The 24,448-nt window shown below is 35.5% G+C and overlaps 1 protein-coding gene across 2 annotated transcripts in view; it reads left to right on the top strand.

Annotated features, from left to right (window-relative positions):
• Positions 1-24,448, top strand: part of LOC138834374 (A disintegrin and metalloproteinase with thrombospondin motifs 6) — a 209,452-nt gene that overhangs the window by 104,207 nt on the left and 80,797 nt on the right. For both annotated transcript variants that reach the window (XM_070032999.1, XM_070033000.1), the window contains exons 12-14: positions 5,991-6,098; positions 14,403-14,548; positions 16,542-16,605. In XM_070032999.1, coding sequence (XP_069889100.1) covers positions 5,991-6,098; positions 14,403-14,548; positions 16,542-16,605 — 318 coding nt within the window. The remainder of the gene's footprint in view (positions 1-5,990; positions 6,099-14,402; positions 14,549-16,541; positions 16,606-24,448) is intronic.

Raw genomic sequence — 24,448 nt, 5'->3', positions numbered from 1 at the left:
TTTCCTTTTGTTTCTCTGTAGTAGTTTCAAAGTCTCAAGTCTTTCTTAAGATCTTCAATATAGTCAAGTGCTTGTGACTCATGCCTGTAGCCTTTAGCTACTCAGAAAGCTGACACCTGGAGAATCTTGGCAGAAAAGTCTGCCAGACTCTATCTCCAAAATAACTAGTAAAAAGTTGGACTGGACATGTGGCTCAGTGGTATAATACCCTCTGAACAAGCAAGCCAATGAGTACCAGCTCTGAGTTCAAACCTTGGTACCAGAAAAAAAAAAATCTGTGATCCATTTTGAATTGGTTTTTGTACAAAGTGAGAGGATCAGGGTTTTCTTTTTGTTTTTGTTTTTCGCATATGGGTAATATATTTTCACAGCACCATTTATTGAAAAGTGTTTTTTTCTTCACAATATGTTTTTGTATCTTTCGTTAAAGATCACCTGGTTTTATCTGTGATTATTTTGGGGTCTTCTATTTTGTTCCATTGGTCTTCATGTCTGTTTTTATGACAGCACATTTTTTTTTGTTATTATGGCTATGTAGTATAATGTGAAGTCTGGTACTATGAAACCTTCAGTGTAGCTCTTTTTTTTTTACTGAGTATTGCTTAGGCTATTTTGAGGCTTTTGTGTTTCCATATGAATTTTAGGATTACTTTTTCTATTTTTGTGAGGAATAACATTGGAATCTTGATGAGGATGACATTGAATCTATAGATTGCTTTCTACAGATGTGTAGCAATTTTTTTTTTTTTTGTCGGTCGTGAGGGCTGAACTCTGGGCGTAGGCACTGTTCCTCAGCTCTTCAGCTCAAGGCAAGCGCTTTACCACTTGAGCCACAGCACCACTTCTGTTTATGTGGTACTGAGGAATCGAACCCAGGGCCTCATGCATGCAAGGCAAACACTCTACCACTGAGCCAACTTCCCAGCCATGTGTAGCAATTTTTATGATATTGATTCTGCTTATTTATAACCAAGGGAAATCTTTCTGTCTTCTGTATCTTCAATTTCTTTCTTCAAGGCCTTACAGTTATCATTGTAGAGATCTTTCACGTCCTTTGCTAGATTTATCATTTACTTTTTTGATGCTATTGTGAATGGGGCTGTTTCCTTCATTTCTTTCTAGTCTTTTCATTATATACACTCTAGCCCTTAATTACTCTGTTTTGATCAAAATAGCCTCAGTTGAATGGAGTTACTGTTTGCATGTCAAATAATTTAATTTTTATTAGATAGTTGCTATAAACCTTTGTTATCTAAATGCATTTTTGTTAACACTTATATTTGCTAATGTTTTATATTATTGTTAATGTTTTTCAATACTAACATTCACCTGAAACAATTAAGTAGATTGGAAACTTGAGCATTGGTATTCATTATATTTAAAAGCATTATAGACATACCAACTTTCAATTTTGTCAAAAGGAACGTTTTGTAAAGACTGCCATAAGCATGCAGACTCTGTCTTTGGGACTCTTTCAGTCTCCTATAATATAAAAAATGAATAAAACTTAAGAAATATGCCAGGCACAGGTGTCTCATGCCTGTTATCCTAACTACTTATAAGCCTTAGAATGTTGAGATCACAGTTTAAAGACTGTTTAGGCATGTAAAAATTGTCCACAAAAGCCATTGCCAAGGAAAAGTTTGACACAGTGGCATATACCTGTTATCCTACATACCAAATAGCCTAACAAGTAGATCATACTGGCATTTGCCTGTGTAGGAAGCAAAATCCTATCTGAAAAGCAACCAGCCAAAACCAAGATTGGAAGATGGCTCAGTGGAAGAAAACCAGTTTAGCAGTGTGAAACCCTGAGTTCAAATGCTAATATCATTAAAATAATAATAACAACAATAATAAAGACAATCCATTAAGGTTATTTAACTTAGTTTCATGGAAAATAGAAACCATACTGACATCATTTTTCTAATTTTTGTCTTAAAAATTGAAAAATCTTTAATCGAGAGTAGCACTAATCCATGGTTCTTGTCTGACTGATTTCCCTTTACTTATCCTGGTTCCCATGAACTCTAAGTAATAGTATTATTTTTTCATAGCACTCACATCATTTTTGGTGCATAGTAGAGTCTCAGTAAATACTTTCAAAGGAATGAAGAATATTGTTGGTCCTTTTGCACCACCAGGCAATCCTTACAGGTTAGAAGTTCACCTTGTGCTGTTAGAGTTACCATTTAATATGTACCCTGTAATGTGGCAAAAATGTCCTTTGCTGGGGCTTTTGATAACTTCTGTCTCCTTCCTTAAACTTAAGGACTAGCACAACACCAAATTTCTCCTAGAGAATCTTTACAAGGTAAAATTTAAGTTATAAAGGGAATCCTAATATGGCAATGATGAGTTATTATTTCACAGAGGTAAGAAAACTAATTTTAATTTTGATCAAAAACCATGAGTATATGAAAGAAAGCTATGGTATTCCAGTGCTAACCTGATGGCTAGTAAAAAAATCATGATTTCTTTTTGCTAACTATACTCCTCACTTTTTCACGCTTTTTATTTACTTGGTATGAAAGGAATTTTGCTTGCTTTTTATCTTTCTAGGAGTATTTATATTTAATCTTGGCAACTCATCCTAAATTGGATAACATAATTTTTGTTACTCAAGTTGAAATTCCAGTTGTAAAACCTATTTGAAAGTTCTTCAGAGCCTTCTCAATGACTACTCTAACATCTTGAAAATGTGTCCCAATGCAAATTTCTAGTCCCATGTTCATGTCATGTGAGAAGTTAGTGCCCTAGAATACCTTGAACTACCAGGCCCCCCCTAAGGTAACAATCTTCTCTTAGATGAAGAAATTTGTTTTTAAACATCCATTATTCTGTAAACGAGGACTGTACTGTGAATCTTGACATTAAGATTTTGAAAAAGTATCACAAGCACTTGTTACTTTTAGGTAGAAATTTTCAAAACACTTTTAGAAAATAAAGTTTCTATAACCTATCTAGATTGAATGTTTTCCTGACAGATGTTATATTTACCATTTTAAAGTATTATTTAGGCCTAATAAGGAATGTGTGTGTGTGTGTGTGTGTGTGTGTGTGTGTGTGTGTGTGTGTAGCTCAGAGGTAAATTTATAGAAGTTTTCATAATGTCTGTATACAGTTCTATTTGGTGTCTGTTTTTGTGAACTCTTTAAATTTTGAATTTGGGTAGGCTTTTTATATATGGAATGATATTTTGTAAAGCCTTTGAGGCTTTAACTATAGTATATTTAACTATAGTTAAATATATTATTTAGGGACAGAAACTTTAAAAGTATATCCCTTAAGAAAAAATTACAGTAGTATTTTTTTTAATTGGTCATGGGGGCTGAAACCTGGGCTTGGGCACTGTCCCTCAGCTCTTCATCTCAAGGGTAGCACCCTACCACTTGAGCCACAGCACCACTTCCAGCTTTTTTCTGCTTATGTGATGCTGAGGAATCGAACCCAGGACCTCATGCATGTGAGGTAAGCACTCTACCACTGAGCCAACTTCCCAGCCCAGTATTTTTAAATATATATTTTATTGTAAAGATACTGTACAAAGGGGTTACAGTTACATGAGTAAGGTAATGAGTACACTTCCTATCGAGCATTGTTACCCCCTCCTTTGTTTTTACCCTACCATTCCTTCCTTCCTAACATCTCCTCAACTTCTTTTAAATGCTTGTAAAAACCACTTTATAACAAATTACACTGGAAAAGGAAAGTTTTAGGTTTATATTTTGACTCATAGTAAATGTTCTTTTATAATGTTTTCTCTTTTTTCTAGTTGGCTAGTTCTCTGAATGGAGTTAAAAAATTTTAAAGTATTTAAAAACCTAATAGGACATTAGATGTCTTCTCTTCTTGGTAGGGGGCACCCTTAAGATGAGTCTAAAGCTCTATTCACTTGCTATCCCATAATACTGGATATTTGTATAATCAGTTAATTAGTGACTTCAGTTATCTCTCCATTCCAGATTACACTATTTTTATTACACATACACACAAACATATATATATATATATATATGTATATGTGTATATATGTATAATTACAGCATTCTAGTTTAGATTAAAAAAATATTATAGTACCAGTAGTTATGCTAGTTGACAATCATATATAAAAGAAACTGGTAATTTTGAGTATCTTCATCCAAAGCAAGCCTTTTTTGCCCAATAACTAAAACAGTTTACTTAGAGATCATATTAGATTTTTAGTTTAGAATCTAATAGCTTCATACAGTGTGAACAGAAAGAAATGTTTTGCATTTCCATAGTAGAATAAGTGTTGTAATTCTTCTGTGCTGAAGAGGGGAACCAAAAAATTATAGTACAGGAGACCAGATAGTTCCAAATAGCAAAAGAAACATCAGTATATGTCAACATTTTCTAAAAACCAGGATTCTTTTTTGTGGAAATAGCCTACACTGGCAGACTAAAAATAATATTTCTGTATTTTTAGGCAAATATTAACTTTAGAAATTACTCTAAATATCCTTTATATATTTTTCAATTTATGTATTAAGTTCCCTCCCATTTCTATGCCTCCCCTATTTCTCTGTGTTTATATTTCTGTCTCTCTCTTTGAGACTTTCTTATTTTAAAATTATTTTCATTTCAATATTACAGTAGGCTTTAGAAATCATTTAAATAACAACACTTTATTAGTAACTGGGAAATTTTTGCTATTATATATTCTGGAGAGTAACAAACACATGTATCTCTCTTCTCCCTATTAATGAAATTCCTGTACACTATTGTAAAAAAAGACCCCTGTCAGAATTAAAAACTAAGATATTCTTTACTTGCAAAAATAAGAATTATGGAAACATATTTAAATAATTGTCCAAAATTGTCCAAAGTTATTGCCCCACTTTTAAAATTTTTATTGTTATTGTAAAGGTGAGGTACAGAGGGATTATAGTTTTGTAAGTCAGGTGAGTACATTTCTTTTTGAAGTATCACTCCTTTCCTCATTTTCTCCCAGTTTTTCCCTCCCAGCTCCCCTTCCCCACAAGTTATATAGTTCATTTTCAACATAATGTCTAGTGAGTATCACTGCTGTATTTCTTTACCCTTTGTCCCACCATTCTGTGTTCCTCCAAACAGAAAAACTTATATACAAGACAAAAGGTATAGAAAACAGCAATAAAGGAGAAAAAACAAACTAAAAGCAAAATAACAAAAAACTTCTTGTTTTTATTTCTTGGAATTCATTTTGATAAGCATCATTTTAATATGATCATATGCTTTTAGTTATTGAGTCCTTGTGATCCTCTCCTGAGAATACCTTCCTTTGGTTTCACTGTGTGAATGTCTAGAGTCCTGTATAATTTATCTTGTCCAAGTGTATTTTTTGTCTTTTACCATCCAATGTGTTTATCTGTAGATTTATAGGCACATTTCAAGTTACAACAAATGAGCAAAACCATGCAACCTATGTTTCTTTGGGTCTAGCTTCCTCTGCTTAATATAATTTTTTTCCAAATCTTCCCATTTCCTTATGAATGTTACAATATCATTCTTTCTGATAGAAGCATAGAATTCCATTGAGTATACATACAACATTTTATTATTTTTGTTTGGTTGGTCATGAGGCTTGAACTCTGGGCTTGGGCGATGTCCTTGCAACTCTTCAGCTCAAGGCGAGTGCTCTACCACTTGAGCTGCAGCGCCACTTCCTGTTTCCTAGTAGTTTATTGGAGATAAGAGTCTCATGGACTTTCCTGCCCAGGCTGGCTTTGAACCGTGATCCTCAGATCTCAGCCTCCTGAGTAGCTAAGATTATAGGTGTGAGCCACCAGCACCCATCTATATACCACATTTTATAGCCCACCTTTTAAAGGACCTTCTTCAAAATCCTTCTTTCTTATGCTTCCACAGCAACATGAAACCTGATAACTCTTTTTAAATGATGCTGAATGTGAGTATTTTATGTAAGAGTTGACATGGTTTTAGTCTCTCTCTATTCCTGATCAACTTGCTTTTGCCTTCTTTCCCAGGAAGTGTGTAGAGAGCTCTGGTGCCTCAGCAAAAGCAACCGCTGTGTTACCAACAGTATTCCAGCAGCTGAGGGGACATTGTGTCAAACTGGGAATATTGAGAAGGGGGTAAGCTAAATGATTTACTAGCTCTTTGACATGTATACTAAACTAATATATTTCTGACCATAGTCAACCACTAAGAACTATTACTTAAAAATAACACATTTCTAATGTGGTTGTTGTTATATGTGACAATATGTTATTTATGAATTTACAGGGAATAAAATTTTTTCATATCAGTTTTGTATTTCTGTTGGCATGTATATAAGCTATGTTTGTACCAAGAAAACTTCAACAACAATCTCATAATCATACCCCATAGTCTAGTTTTTATTTCAGGTAAATAATTCCTAGGAAAAATTATGTGACCCCCTAGACAGACTTATCGTCTAAAACCATTTAGTTTTCATTGGCCTAATTTTCAAAATTATTAAAACTGGTTTAAACAGGAGTAGAAATAGAGATAAGTGACAAAGCATTTTCTTAGCATGCATGAAGACCTGAGCTCCATCCTCAGGATCATAGAGAGAAAAGTAAGAAGTATTCAAATAGATAAGAATAGACATAATCTACTCTTCAAATTCTTTAGGAATTGTTATATACAGAAATTTTAGAATTTATTACTATTGAGTGAATTCATAATAATTACTACTTGTCATCTGTTCTTAGTTCTGCTTTCTTCGATGTTAAGTAGGCTATTTTCAACAACGATTACTCTGAATTTCAGCTTGCAATAGGATGTTTAAATAAAAAGAATGAAAGTTTTTGGGCAGCTGTCACAGTGTATTAATCTGTGTTGACGGCTTCATTCAGGACCCATGACCTAGTGCCATGTTGATAGCTTTTCCATGCTGGGTTTGGAAATGTTGGTAAATTGTTCTAAATATAAGAATTGATAGGGTTATTTTAAAAGGATTAAGGCTTTTTTTCTCTCCAGATTTTGTAAGTAGCCAATAAAAATACAGAAATCTTCATGCACTACTAAAAATTCTTTATTTTTTTTCACAAAGTAATAGAAAAATACTAGGAACCACATTCTTGAAACAACAGTGTAGGTTTACTTTGGAATCACCAATCTTGTCAATGACAAGTAGCAATTTACATCAATCTGTAAAGAAATATACAACTGTAAGGGGGCAAAGTCATGGTGAGAAACTGTTTATTTGTCATTAATTACTATTTAATTACTATTCTTGTGATCTATTTTTTTTCTAGAATAATGCTACCACTAGGCCTGATGGTTTTAAAATTACTCTTAAGCAAGCTCAGGTTGAGTCTGTAACTCTATAATACATATACATAAACAGCACAGCTCATGTGAATGATCAGATACAGCATGCCTAGCATGTGCAAGACCCTGGTTTTGACTCTAAGCACAACAAAATGTAAAAATCTTAGAGCTCTCCTAGTAGCATTCTATGAATTATATAATAACTCCATAGTTAAACTATGAGTAGTGGCTATTGGAGAACACATGACTCAACCTCAACCAGTTATTTACAAGACAAATATATATTTAATATCTGGCTATTTGTATGTGATAATGAGGCTGTGAAATGTCATATGTTACACCTATCTGCATGGGATAAAGATAATGCATTGTTTGCAAATTACCATTTTTGAGAGATACTCAACTCTCTTAATATTAAAATTAATCATATTTAATATAAATTTAGAAATGCAGATAGGTGAAAAATGAAGTTATTCACATGCATAAATAAAATATGAAGAGAGAGAGAAATTGGACCATACATGATTTCTAAAGATTCACATTTTTAATCTGTGTCAATGGTGATCAACTTTTGATTCCTAATTTTGAGGTGTACAGTACTTGTGATTCCCCATGATTCTAGGAAGAACTTTTTTTTTTTTTTTTTTTTGGTCCAGTTGTGGGGCCTGAACTCTGGGCCTGGGCGTTGTCCCTCAGCTCTTCAGCTCAAGGCTAGCGCTCTACCACTTGAGCCACAGCTCCACTTCCGGCTTTTTTCTGTTTGCTTATGTGGTGCTGGGGAATCAAACCCAGGGCCTCAGGCATGCAAGGCAAGTGCTCTACCACTGAGCCACCTTCCCAGCCCAGAACTTTTTTTTTTTTGTCAGTTGTGGGGCTTGAACTCTGGCCTGGGCGCTATCCTTCAGCTCTTAAGATCAAGGGAGTGCTCTACCACTTGAGCCACAGTGCCACTTCCGGTTTTCTGAGTGGTTTATTGGAGATAAGTTTCATGGAGTTTCCTGCCAGGGCTGGCTTTGAACCGCAATCCTCAGATCTCAGCCTCCTGCATAGCTAGGATAACAGGTGTGAGCCATGGACACCCGGCCTAGGAAGAACTTTTAGACTGACCTTGGACCATGATTGTCCATCTCTGCTTCCCATGTAGCTAGGATCACAAGCTCCCAGTTTATTTTAACTTTTCATATTAAGTGGGTTTGTTACCTGAAGAAGTTTCTTAGCTGAGTAATCAGAATAAGAAGGTAGTATGGGTAGAGCACTAAGCGAGTTAAGAACATGTGATTGTGTAGCAATTGGTTCAGTATTGGACTCTTTACTTAAAAATGATAGAAAACCAAGAGTTTTGTGGAGATGGAATGAAATAGTACCTCATGAGGTTTGTGTGGTTTCCCTTCTCCTCCTCATTACCATTGATTCTCATTTGCTAACCTCTTAGATGGTGATGGGCAGAGACATTTTTGACTGACTGTTTTAACTGATAGCAGAGGGTATCACAGAGAATAGGAATGAGTTTCTGTATCTCTGAGACGTGAGTGGAATATCCACAAATTTTTATCTTAAAAATGAGTTTCAAAACTACTCCCATCAGAAGAAACAAGAAGAAACCTACACCCTGTCTAGCCAGCAGAATAAAACCAAAGCTGCACATCGTTTTCTGAATAAATCTTTTTTCTTAAGGGAGGGGTTAGAAATATTGCTTGAGTGATAGCATAGACATATCCAGAGGATTGGATCCATGATGATCTCGTCAAATTCTGGCTGCAAAAGATATGGGATTCCTGCCCAGGGCACAGTTCCACAAATGTTCCATGTAAGCATGGGAACTGTTCCATGCACATTTAGCAGATGGAGTAAGAAATATGGCCAAAAAATTAAAAACTGATCTTTGCGTGAGTCCTGGGGGGTCTGACATCGCTATTACAGTCATTGGATGTTTGCCTGAATAAGGCATTCAAGGGTTGAATAAGAACCATATGGTCTGAGTGGATGTGTTTAGGGACAGTAGCATTAACCAAAGGAAGAAATTTGATGGGCCCAGACATTGCACTGGTACTGTGTGTCCATGGGTCAGTGTTTTACAAATCAGTCAATAGAATTTTCAGCCAGAGAACTCTCCTTGGATATAGCATCAGCAATAGCCCTTTGGCCAGGAATCAAAGGGTTACCATATTTGATGAAATAGGAAATAAAGATTTAGATTGTAAAAACTTTAGTAGTAGTGTTGGCATTGTCACTGAACAGGAAATTAAGGATAATCAAAACTCAATCGTTGTACTCCCTGTTGATGACCACAAAGAAGGTTTCAAATATTTGGTAGATTGCCAAAAGATTGATATAAGGGCACTGCAAGACCCAATTTGAGCAATAGTCCAGCATTTAGGCTTACATATAAGTGACACAGATTCCTAATGTCTTTGATTGTGAAACATAGAGCTGGATTAGACTAAGATTATCATATGCCTTTCCCAAACACTGGATACATAATAGGACATTTTGCAGCTTTAGATCTTAATCCACTTAGGGCAGGATATACAATGTTTTGACTGGATCCTAAACTCTAAACACAAGAAGCAAAAAAATAGTAGTTCTTCCAGCTGCTCTAGAAAATTTAAAAGTATGAAATGACAAGTTCAGATTTAGAATTTGGGTTGAAATATAGCTTGAACATTCCCATACCTGTAGAGCAGAGAGAGAAGGCCTTTCAAGATGTTGTGCTTCTGTGAACTCAGCTCTGATGACTTGTATAGACTCTTCTATATTGAATCACCAATATTGCTTCTTTTAAAAAAAATCTTAGGATTTACTTAGTGATCTCTTATTCCAGATGTTGGCTAGACCTAGTCTGATTGTTACCGTGTACACCAAAATCAACCTAAAATAATTCAAGTTAAAAAGAAAAAAAACTTTAAAAATACTTCATATACTCATCTTGGAAATTTCCTTTGTGAGTTTCTGACACATTCCCAAAACTAGATTACTTAAATAGTATGTCTTGCTTAAAGAAAATCCCCTGAGATAGATCATGATATTTAACAATTCTTCAGAGAATAATATTATTTTTCCATGACTACTGTTTCTTATGGAAGTCTTTTAAAGGTTCACTGGAATATGCTATCTTTCAATATAGTGTTTAAAATATTTATTTAGTTTAGGAAGAATGTGAAAAGCAAGAATAAGAATATAAGATTTTATTCTGGGCATGTGATTGTCTCATTTCTTTCACCTTTGTGAGCTTATTAAACACACGTGAATTAGAAGAAGGAAGGCCAACGCATCCAATTTAACTAGATAATTTAGACCGATATAGCATAAGGTATTTAGAGCAATCTAAAGTTACTAAATTGACTAAAACCATTAGTAAAGACTAGAAATAGGTTTGTATATGTATATATAAATTTTCTAGCTTAACAAAATAAAAATATTATGCCTCTGAAAATTGTATGTTTGGAACTTCATGTAAAAACAAAAAAAGGATACAAGTAGATGATACAACACTCCAAAATTTTACCTTTATATGCTTATAGGATTTATATACTTCAATTTATTTTTTTGGTGCAATGTAGTTATTCTCTTCATTATTTCCACGTTATCCATTACATTTTTATATATACTAATTAATGCAAATATGTAAGAAAGTACCTCCAATCATCCAACTCATTTGTATGGATTTCTTAAAGCTCTTTTATTCAGTGAGATCATGTTTTCCTCTGCACCAAGGTACTTACTATCAATGGAAAGAAGTAGCAGAAGTTAGCAGGACATCCTTTCCTGTAAATATGAAGGGAGAAAACCAAACCAAACAAAACACAAAAGAACACTTTTGCCAGAGATCAAAATTAAACAAGATGTTAGGTTTTTAATTTATGTGAAAATTCATCTGCAATACTAATTTTTTAATGTTGTCTTACTCTAAACTACATTGGAATAAAAACCAAAACGAATTTCCATTTTATAGTTAGGGAAACAAAAGAAAATCAGGTGATTTGCTTTAGGTCCTGAGAAATTGCTAGAATAAAAACTGAAAGTATGTTTTTCTATATAAGATGAAGTTGTTTATTTGTAAACTGGTTAGTTAAAATATTAACAAGCTATTAAACTAATGACTAATCACTTGTCTACTCCTAGAAAATTGATACTCACAATGTGAATTTCTTAGCCATTAGTCTTTGTTACTTAAGTTTTTAATATAATAGTCATATTATAACTCCATGGGATTTATTAATACAAACATGAATTTATGCATAAAAAGTTCTTCTCACAAGCCATTTATCAAATACTATGCTGTATAGATATCAATGTCAAGAGCTCAGCACCATTCTGCAAAATAAATATTGTATATTTATCTTTTGCTTTAAGAATAAGATTTATATTTTAATGTTATTTTTTTTGGGGGGGGGGTCTGGTCATGGGCCCTGAACTCTGGGCCTGGGCGCTGTCCCTCAGCTCTTCAGCTCAAGGCTAGCACTCTACCACTTGAGCCACAGCACCACTTCCGGCACTTTTTCTTTTTGCTTATGTGGTGCTGAGGAATCGAACCCAGGGCCTCAGGCATGCAAGGCAAGCGCTGTACCACTGAGCCACCTTCCCAGCCCCATTTTTAATGTTCTTAAGGACCTCCTAATTCCTTTCTCTAAAGAATAATTTAAAAAGTGAATTAAAAAAGTGAAAATTTCCCTATATATCTGCAGTAGACTTAAGGTATAATCAAGGAAATCTGAAGTAACAGGCAAACATATATAAACCTGAACTTTTTTGGGGGGTAATACTAAGGATTGAACTCATGGAGCTTATACTCTACTAGTTGAGTTATGCCCCTAGTCTTGAATTTGACTTTCTCAACCTCTAGAGCCTCACACATTAACCATTTCTAAAAAAATTCTCTGTGATGATAGAAATGTTCTCTGATCTGCTGTATTCAACATAGTAACTATTAGCCACGTGCAGCTATGGTAGCCTTGAAATGTGGCTAGTGGTCCCAGGGAACTGGATTTCTTAATTTTCATTAAACTAACTATTCCTATGCCAGGCTTTTACATTCTAAGGAGGGGGCCGGGGGAAGACATGCTTTGAATGATAAACAGGATAAAAAGTTCTTTTCACAAGCAGTGCTAAATGGTAAGAGAGAACTGAAACAGAATGACACACTGTTATATCCTGGTATAAAGGGGAGTGGGCTCACAACAAAGTAGTCCAGGAGCCTTGTTTGTTGAGATGATCCTTGATCTGAGACTGAATGAGAACCCAGCAATATAAAGAACTGGGAGATGGGCATGGTGGTATATCCTTTTAATCTGAGGACTAAAGGGGTTGAACCAAAAGGTTCACAAGTTCAAGACAGCCTGGGCTATGTGGGTATATCCTGTCTCAAAAAAGATGAAACATCAAAATAAAAAAGGCTGGGGTGTGGTGGCTTAGTGGTAGAGGGGTTGCCTAGTGTGCATGAAAGCTTACATTTCTTTCTATCATTTTCATCATTATAAGGATCAAAATATAAAACAATTATAAAATAAAAATAAAGAGGCAGGTACTACCAAAAGGATTAGAAAATGCAAATACATCACGAGTAGTTAGGAAACAAGCTTTATGTATTTTAAAAAAAAGTCAATGTCTGGAACTGTCAGTGCAAAGGAGATAGTCTGAAGAAAGCAGGTGCTAGTCAGTACGTCCTCTAAAGCAGGGATAAGGGAAGTAGGAAACACTGAAATATTCTTATCAAAAAAAGTGATATGGTATGATAAGTGGTTTTATTTATTTATTCATTTTTGGGGTCGGGTCGTGGACCCTGAACTCTGGGCCTGGGCGCTGTCCCTCAGCTCTTCAGATCAAGGCTAGTGCTCTATCACTTGAGCCACAGCGCCACTTCCGGCTTTTTTCTTATGTGGTGCTGAGGAATCGAACCCAGAGCCTCAAGCATGCAAGGCAAGTGCTCTCCCACTGAGCCATCTTCTCAACCCATGATAAGTGTTTTAAAAAGATACCTCTATGTGCTGTCTGTAACATAAGTTCCAACAGTAAAAAGAAGACTGAGTGGCCAGGCTACAAGCTACTCCATTTGCCTGTTGTTTTGGGGTGGTAGCAATGAAGAATGAGAAAAGTGAAAGAATTTCAGATATATCTTGGGAGCAAAAAAATCACTAAGTTAGTGATAGAATTAGCATCACAAACTGATTATTTTCTGAGTGCCATATACCGTAGTCCTTTTATATTTTAATTTTTTTAAACTGATACTTGCTCAACTCTAGCCATGCTTCCTATTGTTACACATTTAAGCAAGTGACTTTTTTGTTATTGGGTTGGTTTGTCAAAGTTTCATAATTCAGAAAGTGCACTAATAAAAATGTACAAATTATTGGTTTTAAAGAAGACTTTTATTTTGCCATATTCTGCAAATAAGATTTATCATGCTAGAGTTATGAGCTGATTATGCGATGTCTGCATCTCGATAAATTATTCCTGGCTTTCTACTTAGGTGCAGTATGTGTGGTTTATTGCAGAGAGTAAAGCTGAACAGAATTCCAGTACACATGTTCATGTAGGGCCATACACATGGCTAGTCAGTGGATATAAGGGTTTTTTTGTACCCAGTCCCTAGTGTCTTGGCATTACTTTTATTATGTCTGCAGTGCTCATGTAGATGAAATGCCACAACACATTCTTTTACTATTGTAGCCTCAACCATTTTTTTTTTTTAAAGAAAGAGCAGTTACCGTCATAAAAATTCCTTACTGGGGAACTTTCCATATTGTGTTATCATTCCATGAGTCTAATAATCATGGAATATAAAGATTTTTTTTTTTAGAAATTACTAAGATATAAAAAAAAAGACTTTGAGGTCTGTAGCTAGCTCCATAATGAGAAACATTAAAAGTCTGGAGGAAGAAAAACAAAGAAAAGGCGAAGTGAGGTATTTTTTTTTACACTCGTGGTACATGTTAAAGACTAATAAATCATGGCCTACCTAAAGATAATTTACAAGTCATATGCACCTTCACGGAGTCTAATCACAGTTAAAGAACTATCTGTTATCTCTTTGGAGAATACTAATGCCTAAAATTGGTCATTTGCCTGACTCTTAAGTATTTCTGTCCTGACAGCTCTGTCTGCCTGAAATCTAATTCTGTGTTTTCTGTGAAATCTTGCAGTGGTGTTATCAGGGAGATTGTGTTCCTTTTGGCACTTGGCCCCAGAGCGTAGATGGGGGCTGGGGTCCCTGGTCCCTGTGGGGCCAGTGCAGCAGGACCTGCGGGGGCGGCGTCTCCTCATCCTTAAGACACTGTGACAGTCCAGCGTAAGTAGCTAAAGTAAGCCGGAGCCAACAAAAAGACACAGTTGGAAAGGATTCAAAGCTGTGGTTTCACATGTTATCTGTAAAAACGTTTCGTCAGTGAGCCAAAGGCTTGTCTTCAGAACAAGCAATAGGCACAGGAAAGTGGAGGAGCTTTGTTCGACAAGACTCTTCCTTTCCCCTTATGGTGTAACTAAAAATAAAAATCAGGAAAAAAAGAAACATACTGTGCATCTGCCCTAGATAAGCCAGACTTCTAATCTAGTAATAATCAGATAGATTTCCTCTTCTGAAAACTACTGAATTATGGATGAATCCAGGTCTGGTTTTTGCTACATTACCATTATTCCCAGGAAACCTAAGGTCTTTTCACATGTCACATAAAATTATTACTGCTACATTAGTATTAAAAGGGCCAATGAGAGCACTTCAAGGGTTGAAATGCCTTGATTCGCATCGCAAATCACAATGAAAAGGATACTGCCCATGTGTTAAAATAGTTTCCATTCACATGCCCCCATTAATCATCTTCCCAAGCTGCCACCACTTTTCTCCCCATGACTGTTTTATGCAGGTCAGACTGCTCTTCTCCCACTACTCCTTTCTCCAGCCAGCATCTTCCTGGCATAAGGCCAGGCCCCCCTAGTATTCTTTGCCAGCTCTACTGCATCTCCCTCTCCTCGATGCCCAGTACAGGTGGACTGTTCTTTAGTGGTACTTTTCCTGTACTGCTGGAGATGAAACTCCTTAGCTGTTGTCAGGTGCCATGTTTTTTCTTTTCCTGGATAGTATTCGATACACTATACTACTTAGATGCCCTACCTAACACCCCTATGATAAAAGAGAATCTATTTTTGTTGTTTTGTTTTTTTAAAGTAGGTCCCCTTCCTTTTATTTCCTTCTCCAAATGTCTAATCGCTTATCTCTTTAGCTTAAAAAGTTTACCTTCATATTAGCTGTTTCCATTATGCTATTTTCTGTTGATTATTACTCTAGTATTAAACTGAACTTCCTGTTACCCATTCATAAGCTAGCCATTGCTACCACCATTCCCACCACCTGTGTTTCTCTGACTGGCTGATTTCTCTTAAGCTGGTTTCAAGCTGAATATTTGCCTTTCCTCTACTAGAGTTAGCGTTCGCTGACATTCAATATAGATTCCAAATTTAGCTTTAATTATCCCATTGATACCAGTAAGCATGATCATATTAAAGCAAGTGCAGAATAATCAATCTGGATTCAACTATAGATTGTCATAAATTAGTATAAAATTATGCTGACCCCAGAGATATAAGGAAATGTTTGAGACCTTTTAAAAGAAGTTAGATAATTTTACCTGCTCAATAACTGTGTATTCTAGGAATAGAATATGACTTTCCCTAATATTTAAATCCTTACAGCTTAGCTTATGTAAATCAGTACTTTGACATTTTACTGTTATAATTTGGATGTGCCATAAAGATTTATATAATACAAAGCCATATGATTTTTTTAAACTTGGGTTTTAAACTTCATGTAATATTTGAAAAAAGATGGAAATTCATCTCCATACTGTTTACTTTGAGCTGGAGTTAATTCCAGAAAGTTATGTAATATTCTCTGCTTCCCATCTGGGAGAAAAACAAATTTTACTTCTACTTGGGAAACATATGTATCATCAGATTATTGATTTGTTAAATATGACTGAAATGGCTTTATATTTTAAATAAGTAAAGCTCACTTAGTTTACAGAGTATTGTAGTATGGTAATTAAATTAAATTAACCATATTTTCTTATAATGTAAATCCTAATAGTAGTTATAAATTACTCATATAAATATCTTAATTTTATATTCCATAGCCATAATCATTGCTAGGAATTGCCAGTATGATATCATTTTAATAACTGATACAATATCGTATTGGTATTTTCTTAAACTTCATATGATCTCATCAATAAGATATGTACTGTCTGTGGGATAGATGTATTCACATGTTAAACAAAATGTTTTTTCAGACCTTCAGGAGGTGGAAAATACTGCCTTGGGGAAAGGAAACGGTATCGCTCCTGCAACACGGATGTAAGTAAAAGCAAACTCTTCTATGAAAAGTTAGCTTACTTCCTCACTAAAACTCTGAAAAATCGAAAATTGTAAGCAGCTCCACCAAATATCTATGTGTGGGAGGGTCATATCTATTTCCTAAATGGTTCATAATAAAGCTGGCCTCAACTCTATTATTTCCATAGTCAAAGAGAATATCCAGCATTAGTTTCCGACAGGTATGGTGAGAGAGACACATCCCCTGAATTGGCCAGCCTCAGCACATTTGCTACTTCTCCACCATTATCTTTCCTAAGTCCGTCAGGATCCATTTTATTATACTTCTTTTTGCCACAGCAAGCATGTCAGGACTCCCGCATCATTCTTCTCATCTCTTTGCATCCAATCCCATAAAAACTTTATATGACTCCATATATCACCTCCTTTGTTTCCCGTGTCTGCCAATTGCTAAAATTCCTCTTTGTTGTCCTCCGGAATTCAGGATCCATCATTGGCAAAAATCTACTGTTTCTTCTATAGTTTGCAAATAGGGAGCTTCTGTTCTCTTCATCCTCCGTAACTGGGACTCAAAGTGGATGGAGTATCTTCATGTCTACCTTACTTCAGTCTTCTTTCTTCGTATCTAAAACTACAACCTTTAATTTTATAATGTCAGATTGTTGACCTCTCATTCATCCTCTGCAGTCCTACTCCTGTCTTAATTCATTGTGAACTCAAACATATGGATGATTGTCCCAATATGTTCTTTTCTAGATTTTTCCACATGCAAATAAACAAGCTCCTATCTAAAGAGAAATTGCCAATGTATTCCTATTGCTTTACTCTCCTTTGAAAGAAATTTTCCAAAAAACATACTCAATACAATTTTCTTTTATTTTTTCTTAATTGCTTGTTAGGTTTTTACTTCTATTGTGCTGAATTTTTTAAAAACCAAGTCACAGTTGATTTGTAGTTGCTAAGGCAAATAATTACTTTGGAGTCTTTTATCTTCCTTGTTTTCTCAAAATTTTAGTTGTCTTTTACTCTTCATAATTCTTTGTTGCCCCCCCCTTTCTCTCTCTCTCTCTCTCTCTCTCTCTCTCTCTCTCTCTCTCTCTCTCTCTCTCATCTTAATGTTTTACTAACCCAAGACTTGGTCCTTGGCCTTTTTCACATTTTTTTTTTTCAACAGTCATTTTCTTGGTGTCTTATCCAGTTTCAGTACTTTGGATACCAGCAAAAGACACATTGCTATTTCTATCTTCAGACCAGACTTGCTCCATAGATTCTAGGTACATATCTTACTACTTGATTAGACTTTTAATACCACTGATGTAAAATGTACCAAATAGTATCTACAAAACAATTCCATAAATCTATTCCTCCATCTGTGTTCTCCATCTCAAATGTCAACCCTCATTTGGCTTAATGTCTCTTCTTAACTTTTTTCTGTGGCAGCTATATCTAAACCCTCCCGAAATCCTATTCATTTTGCTTACAAAATAAGTTATTAATCTGAGCACTTATCACAACTTCACTACCTCAGCTGCTAACTCTGCTCTGAGTTCCTACTATCTTCCATAAGATTGTTTAAAAACGCCCTTTAAAAATATTGTGGTATTAGGAATCAACACAAGACCTTACCACATGTAGGGAAAGTGTTGTGCTGCTGATCTACAAACCTATTCCATTTAATAGCCTCTAATATGAGGGTTTCCTATAACTGCACTTGCCCCTTCCAATTCTCAATTGAGTAGGCAAAGTGAGACAGATTATCTACATTTCAGTGCTGCCTAGCATTTTACCTAAATCCATGGTCCTTCAAAGGCCTGCAAGATCTGTATAATCTAGCCTTCATTGCTTTTCTGAACTGGTGTCTTATTGTTTTCCTCCTCACAACCAGCCATGCGGACCTTCTTCATTAAACATGACAATTGTGCTCCCAGCTTATGGTGTTCTCTTTGCCTTTTTTTTTTTTTTGTAGGTAGTGGGGCCTGAACTCTGGGCCTGGGTGCTATCCCTGTGCTCTTCAGCTCAAGGCTAGCACTCTACCACTTGAGCCACAGCGCCACTTCAGTTTTCTAGTGGGTAATTGGAGATAAGAGTCTCACGGATTTTTCTGCCTGGGCTGGCTTTGAACCATGATCCTCAGATCTCAGCCTCCTTAGTAGCTAGGATTACAGACATGAGCCACTGGCACCCGGCTCTCTTTGCCTTTTACACCTGTCTCCCATGATATCTAATGGCTATGTGTATTCTTTCATTTTTACTCAGTTGTTACCTTCTTAATTATGCCTGTCCTGAATACTGCAGTTAAAATTGCAACCTTTCCTTTTCCTACTCTATTTTCCTCTGCTTTCTAATACAGTACACTCTAGTTTATTACATTTCATTCTATGAAAGTAGGATCTTAGACTAGTTTCATATAGCTCAATTATAATGATTTTTAAAGTTATAAGTATTAATTATTTAGTCACTCAAGAAATAATTGAATATGGCTTCTATTAGCTTGTTAAAGGAGTGATAAAGAAATGCACATGCTGGTGGATCCCACTTGTAATCCTAGCTACTCAGTCATCTGAGATCTAGAGGATTTTTATTCAAAGCCAGCCAGAACAGAAAAGCCAATGACCAGTGAAAAGTAGGGCTGGATGAGTAGCTGAAGTGGTAGAACACCAGATGAGCCAGTAATCTGAGTGAGTGTGAGGCTCTCAGTTGAAATCCCAGTGCAACCACAAAAGAAAGCGGGATTAAGAAAAATCTCGGCCATTAAGGATTTTATAGTTTCCTGAGAAATCACTGCAGTGCAGAAAATCACAGTAGAGAGTGATAAGTGATATGCTGGAGTGAATGTGAAATGCTGGAAAACAGAACTGGTGTGTGGGCGAATTAGAGATTTAGAGATTTCTTGCCATTGAAAGCTAGAAACCCAAAAGACAAATGGGAACTGACCAGAAAAAGAGAAAGAGATGACGAAAACACTAGATGAAAAGAATATTAAGTGCAATGCCTGTATGTTTAAAAGTATAATCTTTTATTTTAAGGCATTAAGAAACTAAGGGAAAAGTGGTGGGTTCAGACTTTCAATGAAAATGGAGTAGATGAAGATGAGAGTACAACAGAACAGAGTTCATACGGGAAAAACACAACCACGAACCTAACTTCAAAGAGCCATGAAAATGAAAGAACTAGCATAATAGGACAAAAAGAGTCAAGCAGATAGAAATTGAGATCACAGAGAGGAATGTATTTGAATTTAAGATATAACAAGTTGAAAATTCTCAGTGATGACAAATTGGTAGTGTAGTCATGGGGGAGTGCATGTCTAAACTTGGGTGGAGGTGAAGGAGTTGCAAGAACTTCAAAGATTGTGAGATTGTAGGTATATTCCAGGTGAAATAAGACTATAAATTAGTATCAAACTTCTTAATGAGGGCAAGCAAAGTTCATTTATTATATGCAATTGTACTTTAGATGAATGGCATGAATCTCTGAGAGCAATCTATAATAATAGAAGAAGGGAATAACTACTGAGTCAGACTCAGAGGGGAGAAACTCAAACTCACCTCTAAATCCCAACCATTTCATTATTATATAATTGTGGAGGTGGGTACACACATGTAGGCTCTAGTAATATTATATTATTATATACTAGAAATAATGGGATAATGTAGAATAGACAATAGTAAAAAAAAAAACCCAGATATTTTAGGCTTGTTGCATTATATTCATGAGCTGAGTTAGAAGTCACATTGTAGAATTTACTATTTTTAAGTTGATATTTCTATCTTCATCTTCTCTTTCAGCTTTTAGAAACTATATGGACATTCAGTGAAACTGCATTAATGTAACTGAACTATGGATAGACGTAATTAAAATGTTTTCATTAATCTTGACTACCAACTCAGAACTTGAGCGAATTTTTTTTTGTCAGTCATGGGGCTTGAACTCTAGGCCTGGGTGCTCTTCAGCTCAAAGCAAGCACTCTACCACTTGAGCCACAATGCCATTTCCACGACTTTTATATTAAAATTTATTTTCCATGCTAAGTTAATAAAGTCTGTGCATAATTTATATAAGCTGGGGCCTGCTTCAATAGACAAAATTTTAATTTTTCCACACACCTAATCTAGACGAGCATTCTGTAATAATGCTTCCTTCAATAATGGACATACGTATGCTGTCCATTGGGCTAGTAATTACTAGCCTAATGAGTATTTGAAATGTGGCTAGTGTAATTGAAAAACATATCTTTATAAGTTTAATTTATATTTGAATAGCCCTATGTGGCCTGTGGTAATCATTGGATAATATGGAACTAAATAGCTGAGCTATGAAGTTGTCTAATTTATAAATATTTGTATACCAGTTTTTTTTAAAACCGTCTTTATTCATTAAAAAAAAAAAAAAAAACAGTTGGCCCTCTGCATGTGTATGATGGCAGACCCAACCAACCACTAAGTATGTACAATTTTTTCTTGTTATTAGTTCTTAAACCATACATTATAACAACTATTTACTTTGTGTTGGCATTATAAGCAATCTGGAGATGATTTAAAGTATACAGGAGGTTGTATACATGTTATACGCAAACACTATGCCACTTTATATGAGAAACTTGGGCAGCCACAGATCATGGAATCCATAGCAGAGGAAATGCAGAAAGATTAAAGGCACAGTTGAGCATCTGAAGTACATTTGCCCTGACACTATTCAGAGAAAGAGAAGATTTAAACAGCTCCAATGTCTTTTTTAGGTATGAGGGAAGTTTCTCTCAGATCTCCTCCTTTGCTCTCTCAAGATTATTTTACTACATATAAAAAAAAAGATTATTTGACTTTATTTTTGCTAGATATTACATGCCTACACTTAAACAACATTAGTGAAAGGAATGGGATTACTATAATTGATTTAGACTAATCCTGATTTGTCATAGCAGATGCTATGGCATCTTTCCTAAGTGGTAGATCCCTAGGCAAAATATCAGAGTTGTTATACCAAGAAATCATGACATGATAGTTACTAGGTAAGCCACAAATATCTGCCTCAAACCTGTAATTTCTACCATCACTAATGGGACTAGCTGCTGCAGAAATAGTTAGAAGTAGCTCCTGCTACATTTTATTGAGCTTTTAACTATGTACCAGATCTATTATTGTAATCATGTTGCTCATACTGAGAAATCTCCACTCCTTTCTCCTCAGAAGTGAGTTGGTTTGGTGGGGTATTTTGAATTTCCATTCTTTCAACATAAATCTAGAAAGGCTCTAATGATAGCAAAGTTTTGGTACAGTCTATTCTGTGACCTTGCTTCTGCAACACAAAAATTAAGTCATATTGTTTGTTTTGTGCTACTTAGTGCAACAGGTGAAATCGAACTGCACCAATACACCAGAAAGTGAAAAGTTGTAGGAAACATGGTGCCCTTCTGCCCCACACTCTCCTTCCTATTCACTCTTACCGCCCATTCCCTGCCATATGCTCTCCCGGGTTTCTGCTTGCTATGATAGGTTGGTCTCTAGGTTCAACGGCTTCATGTTAATTGATTTCACATTAACTTCCATATTGACTGATTTCAAATATTTTTCAAGATAAATATGCCACAATTTCCTTTCGGTCTATGAGTTGTATGCGTCAACCCCACCTTTCCCATACACTTGTGCTTTTTGGGATGTAGTTTTGTTGTATGATATTTTTCAAGATTGTAGGTATTTTATTAGAACAAAAACTATAGTTGAAAAATCGATTTTGAGTTTCTGATATGTAGACTCTATTAAAGGGAAGACAAGTCATGAAGAATGAATTGATTAGAGGGAAGATTGAGGAATGTAAGAATCTAATATTTTTCAGTTAGCCAAAAATGAGTATTACTGTAGGCTCATTACAAATCTATCATATCTATCTCTTAAATTAACTTTGATCCTCTTTCTAAATGTGTACCTCTTTAAATGTGCTTTTCCCCCTCAATGCTCAGATATGTGTTAGGTGTGAGTTATTCTAACTTACAGGATTCAAAAGAGGATATTTATCTTTTTGTCAAACCACTCTCCTTTCTTAGGACCTGTTTTACATAATTTAGTACTATACATATCATATTTGGTGATCCTATAAATAAGATCTGAGAGACAAATGATCCAATTAGTTTAACAAGTTTGATAGCTAACAACTCTAAAACAATTTATATGGACACCGGCTACCATGGCTGATGCTATTCCCTCTTAATAGCAAAATAACCAGCCTATTCAGATGCTGTACTGATGCTGAATTTTTTTGCATTAGAGTGTATTGGATAGGTAATTTGTTCTATACTTCGCCCTGTGTCACACTAGGAAGTCTAGACAGGGACCCCTTCTTTACACAATGGTTTCCAAACCAGAATAGTAGGTAAAGCCAACAGTCATTTTTAAGTCAAATTAATCTTGAAGTTATAAAGAAATCAGGAACATTTATTCAAAGCATATAGACTTGAATGAAGTGTGGTCTTACCATTAAACCAGAAACTACAACTATGTATTTCGCATCATGAACTAATTAGGATGACTTCATCCAGTAGGTTTGTCCTATTGGAACTTAGGTTTGGAAGGCAGAATTTTATGTAAATGATAGTGCTAAGGTTTCATTGATTCCAGAAACAGAGGACATAGTGATGAGGGGCTGATTAGGTCCTGATAGTTTTTATTATTGTACAAAGGTAGGAACTAACATAATTATCTGACAGGGCTACTGCAGGCCTTTGTTCTGTATTTAATCTTCTGAAGAAATGTTTATTCAGTTGTTGCTTAGCAATAGGCCTTTTATTATTATCTTTGTGAAATGTCCTTTGACTTGCATATAGACATATTAATCACTAATCATATATTTTTATTTTCCTGAAATTTTTTGTTCTGATGACTTATAACTATTCTTCAGTGTTTTCCCTAAAACACTGAAGAATAGTTCATTTTAGTTTATTTTTGGCAGTCCAGGGGTTACACCTTGCTAGGTTGGAGCTTTACCATTTGAACCATGGCTCATCCCTGTTTTATGCTGGCTAATTTTTGAGATAGGGTCTCACTTCTCACCTGAGTACACACCTGTGCTGTGATCTGTTACATCTTTGCTGAGGTCACAGGCACCTGCCACAGTGCCCAGCTTCCGTCCATGGAGAGAGCCTCTTGTGGACTTTTCTGCCCAGGCTTGGAACTGTGATCTTCTTGCTCTCAGCCTTGGGATGACAGGAACACAACACTGTACCCAACTGTGGGTTGATGAGGGATCACATGAACCTTTTTTCTGCCTGGGATGCCCTTGAACCATGATCCTTTCCATCTCAGCCTTCCAAATAGCTAGAAAACCTGGTTTAGGATTAGGTTTTACTACACAGAATAGAACTTTTTAAAAAATTTATTCTTTAAGACACTTGAAACTTGCAAAGTACATTTATTTCTTAACATTTTTATAGGCCGAGGAGTGAGGAGGAACATTTAGGTTATGGATTGATATCATTTAAAGTCCAGAGTACACATGGAATATCAAAGTAAAAACAAAACTTGTACAGAAGGTTGTGGTATCAAACTGGACTCAAGCTCGGACAATGTGAGTTGTTTTCTTTAAAATTAAAGGCCGGAAATGTAGCTCTGGTAGAATGTTCACCCAGAATGCACAAGGTACTGTTTGATACACACACACACACACACACACACACACACACACACACACACACACACACACATACTTACACACATACATCTAAAGAATAAGTGTTTGGGGGGACAAAATGAAAAAGTTAAAACTGAGATCAATATGATTCTTTCTATACATTGGCCACCAAAATTAACTTTGGAAATAAATTAGACACCCAGAGAGTATCTAATAATTGGGAGTCAGGAATTTTGTTTGCAAC

The sequence above is a fragment of the Dipodomys merriami genome, unplaced genomic scaffold (assembly GCF_024711535.1).
Source record: "Dipodomys merriami isolate MVZ:Mamm:240054 unplaced genomic scaffold, mDipMer1.0.p SCAF_213, whole genome shotgun sequence".
Lineage (NCBI taxonomy): Eukaryota > Metazoa > Chordata > Mammalia > Rodentia > Heteromyidae > Dipodomys > Dipodomys merriami.
This window is presented reverse-complemented; position numbering and strand designations above follow the sequence as displayed.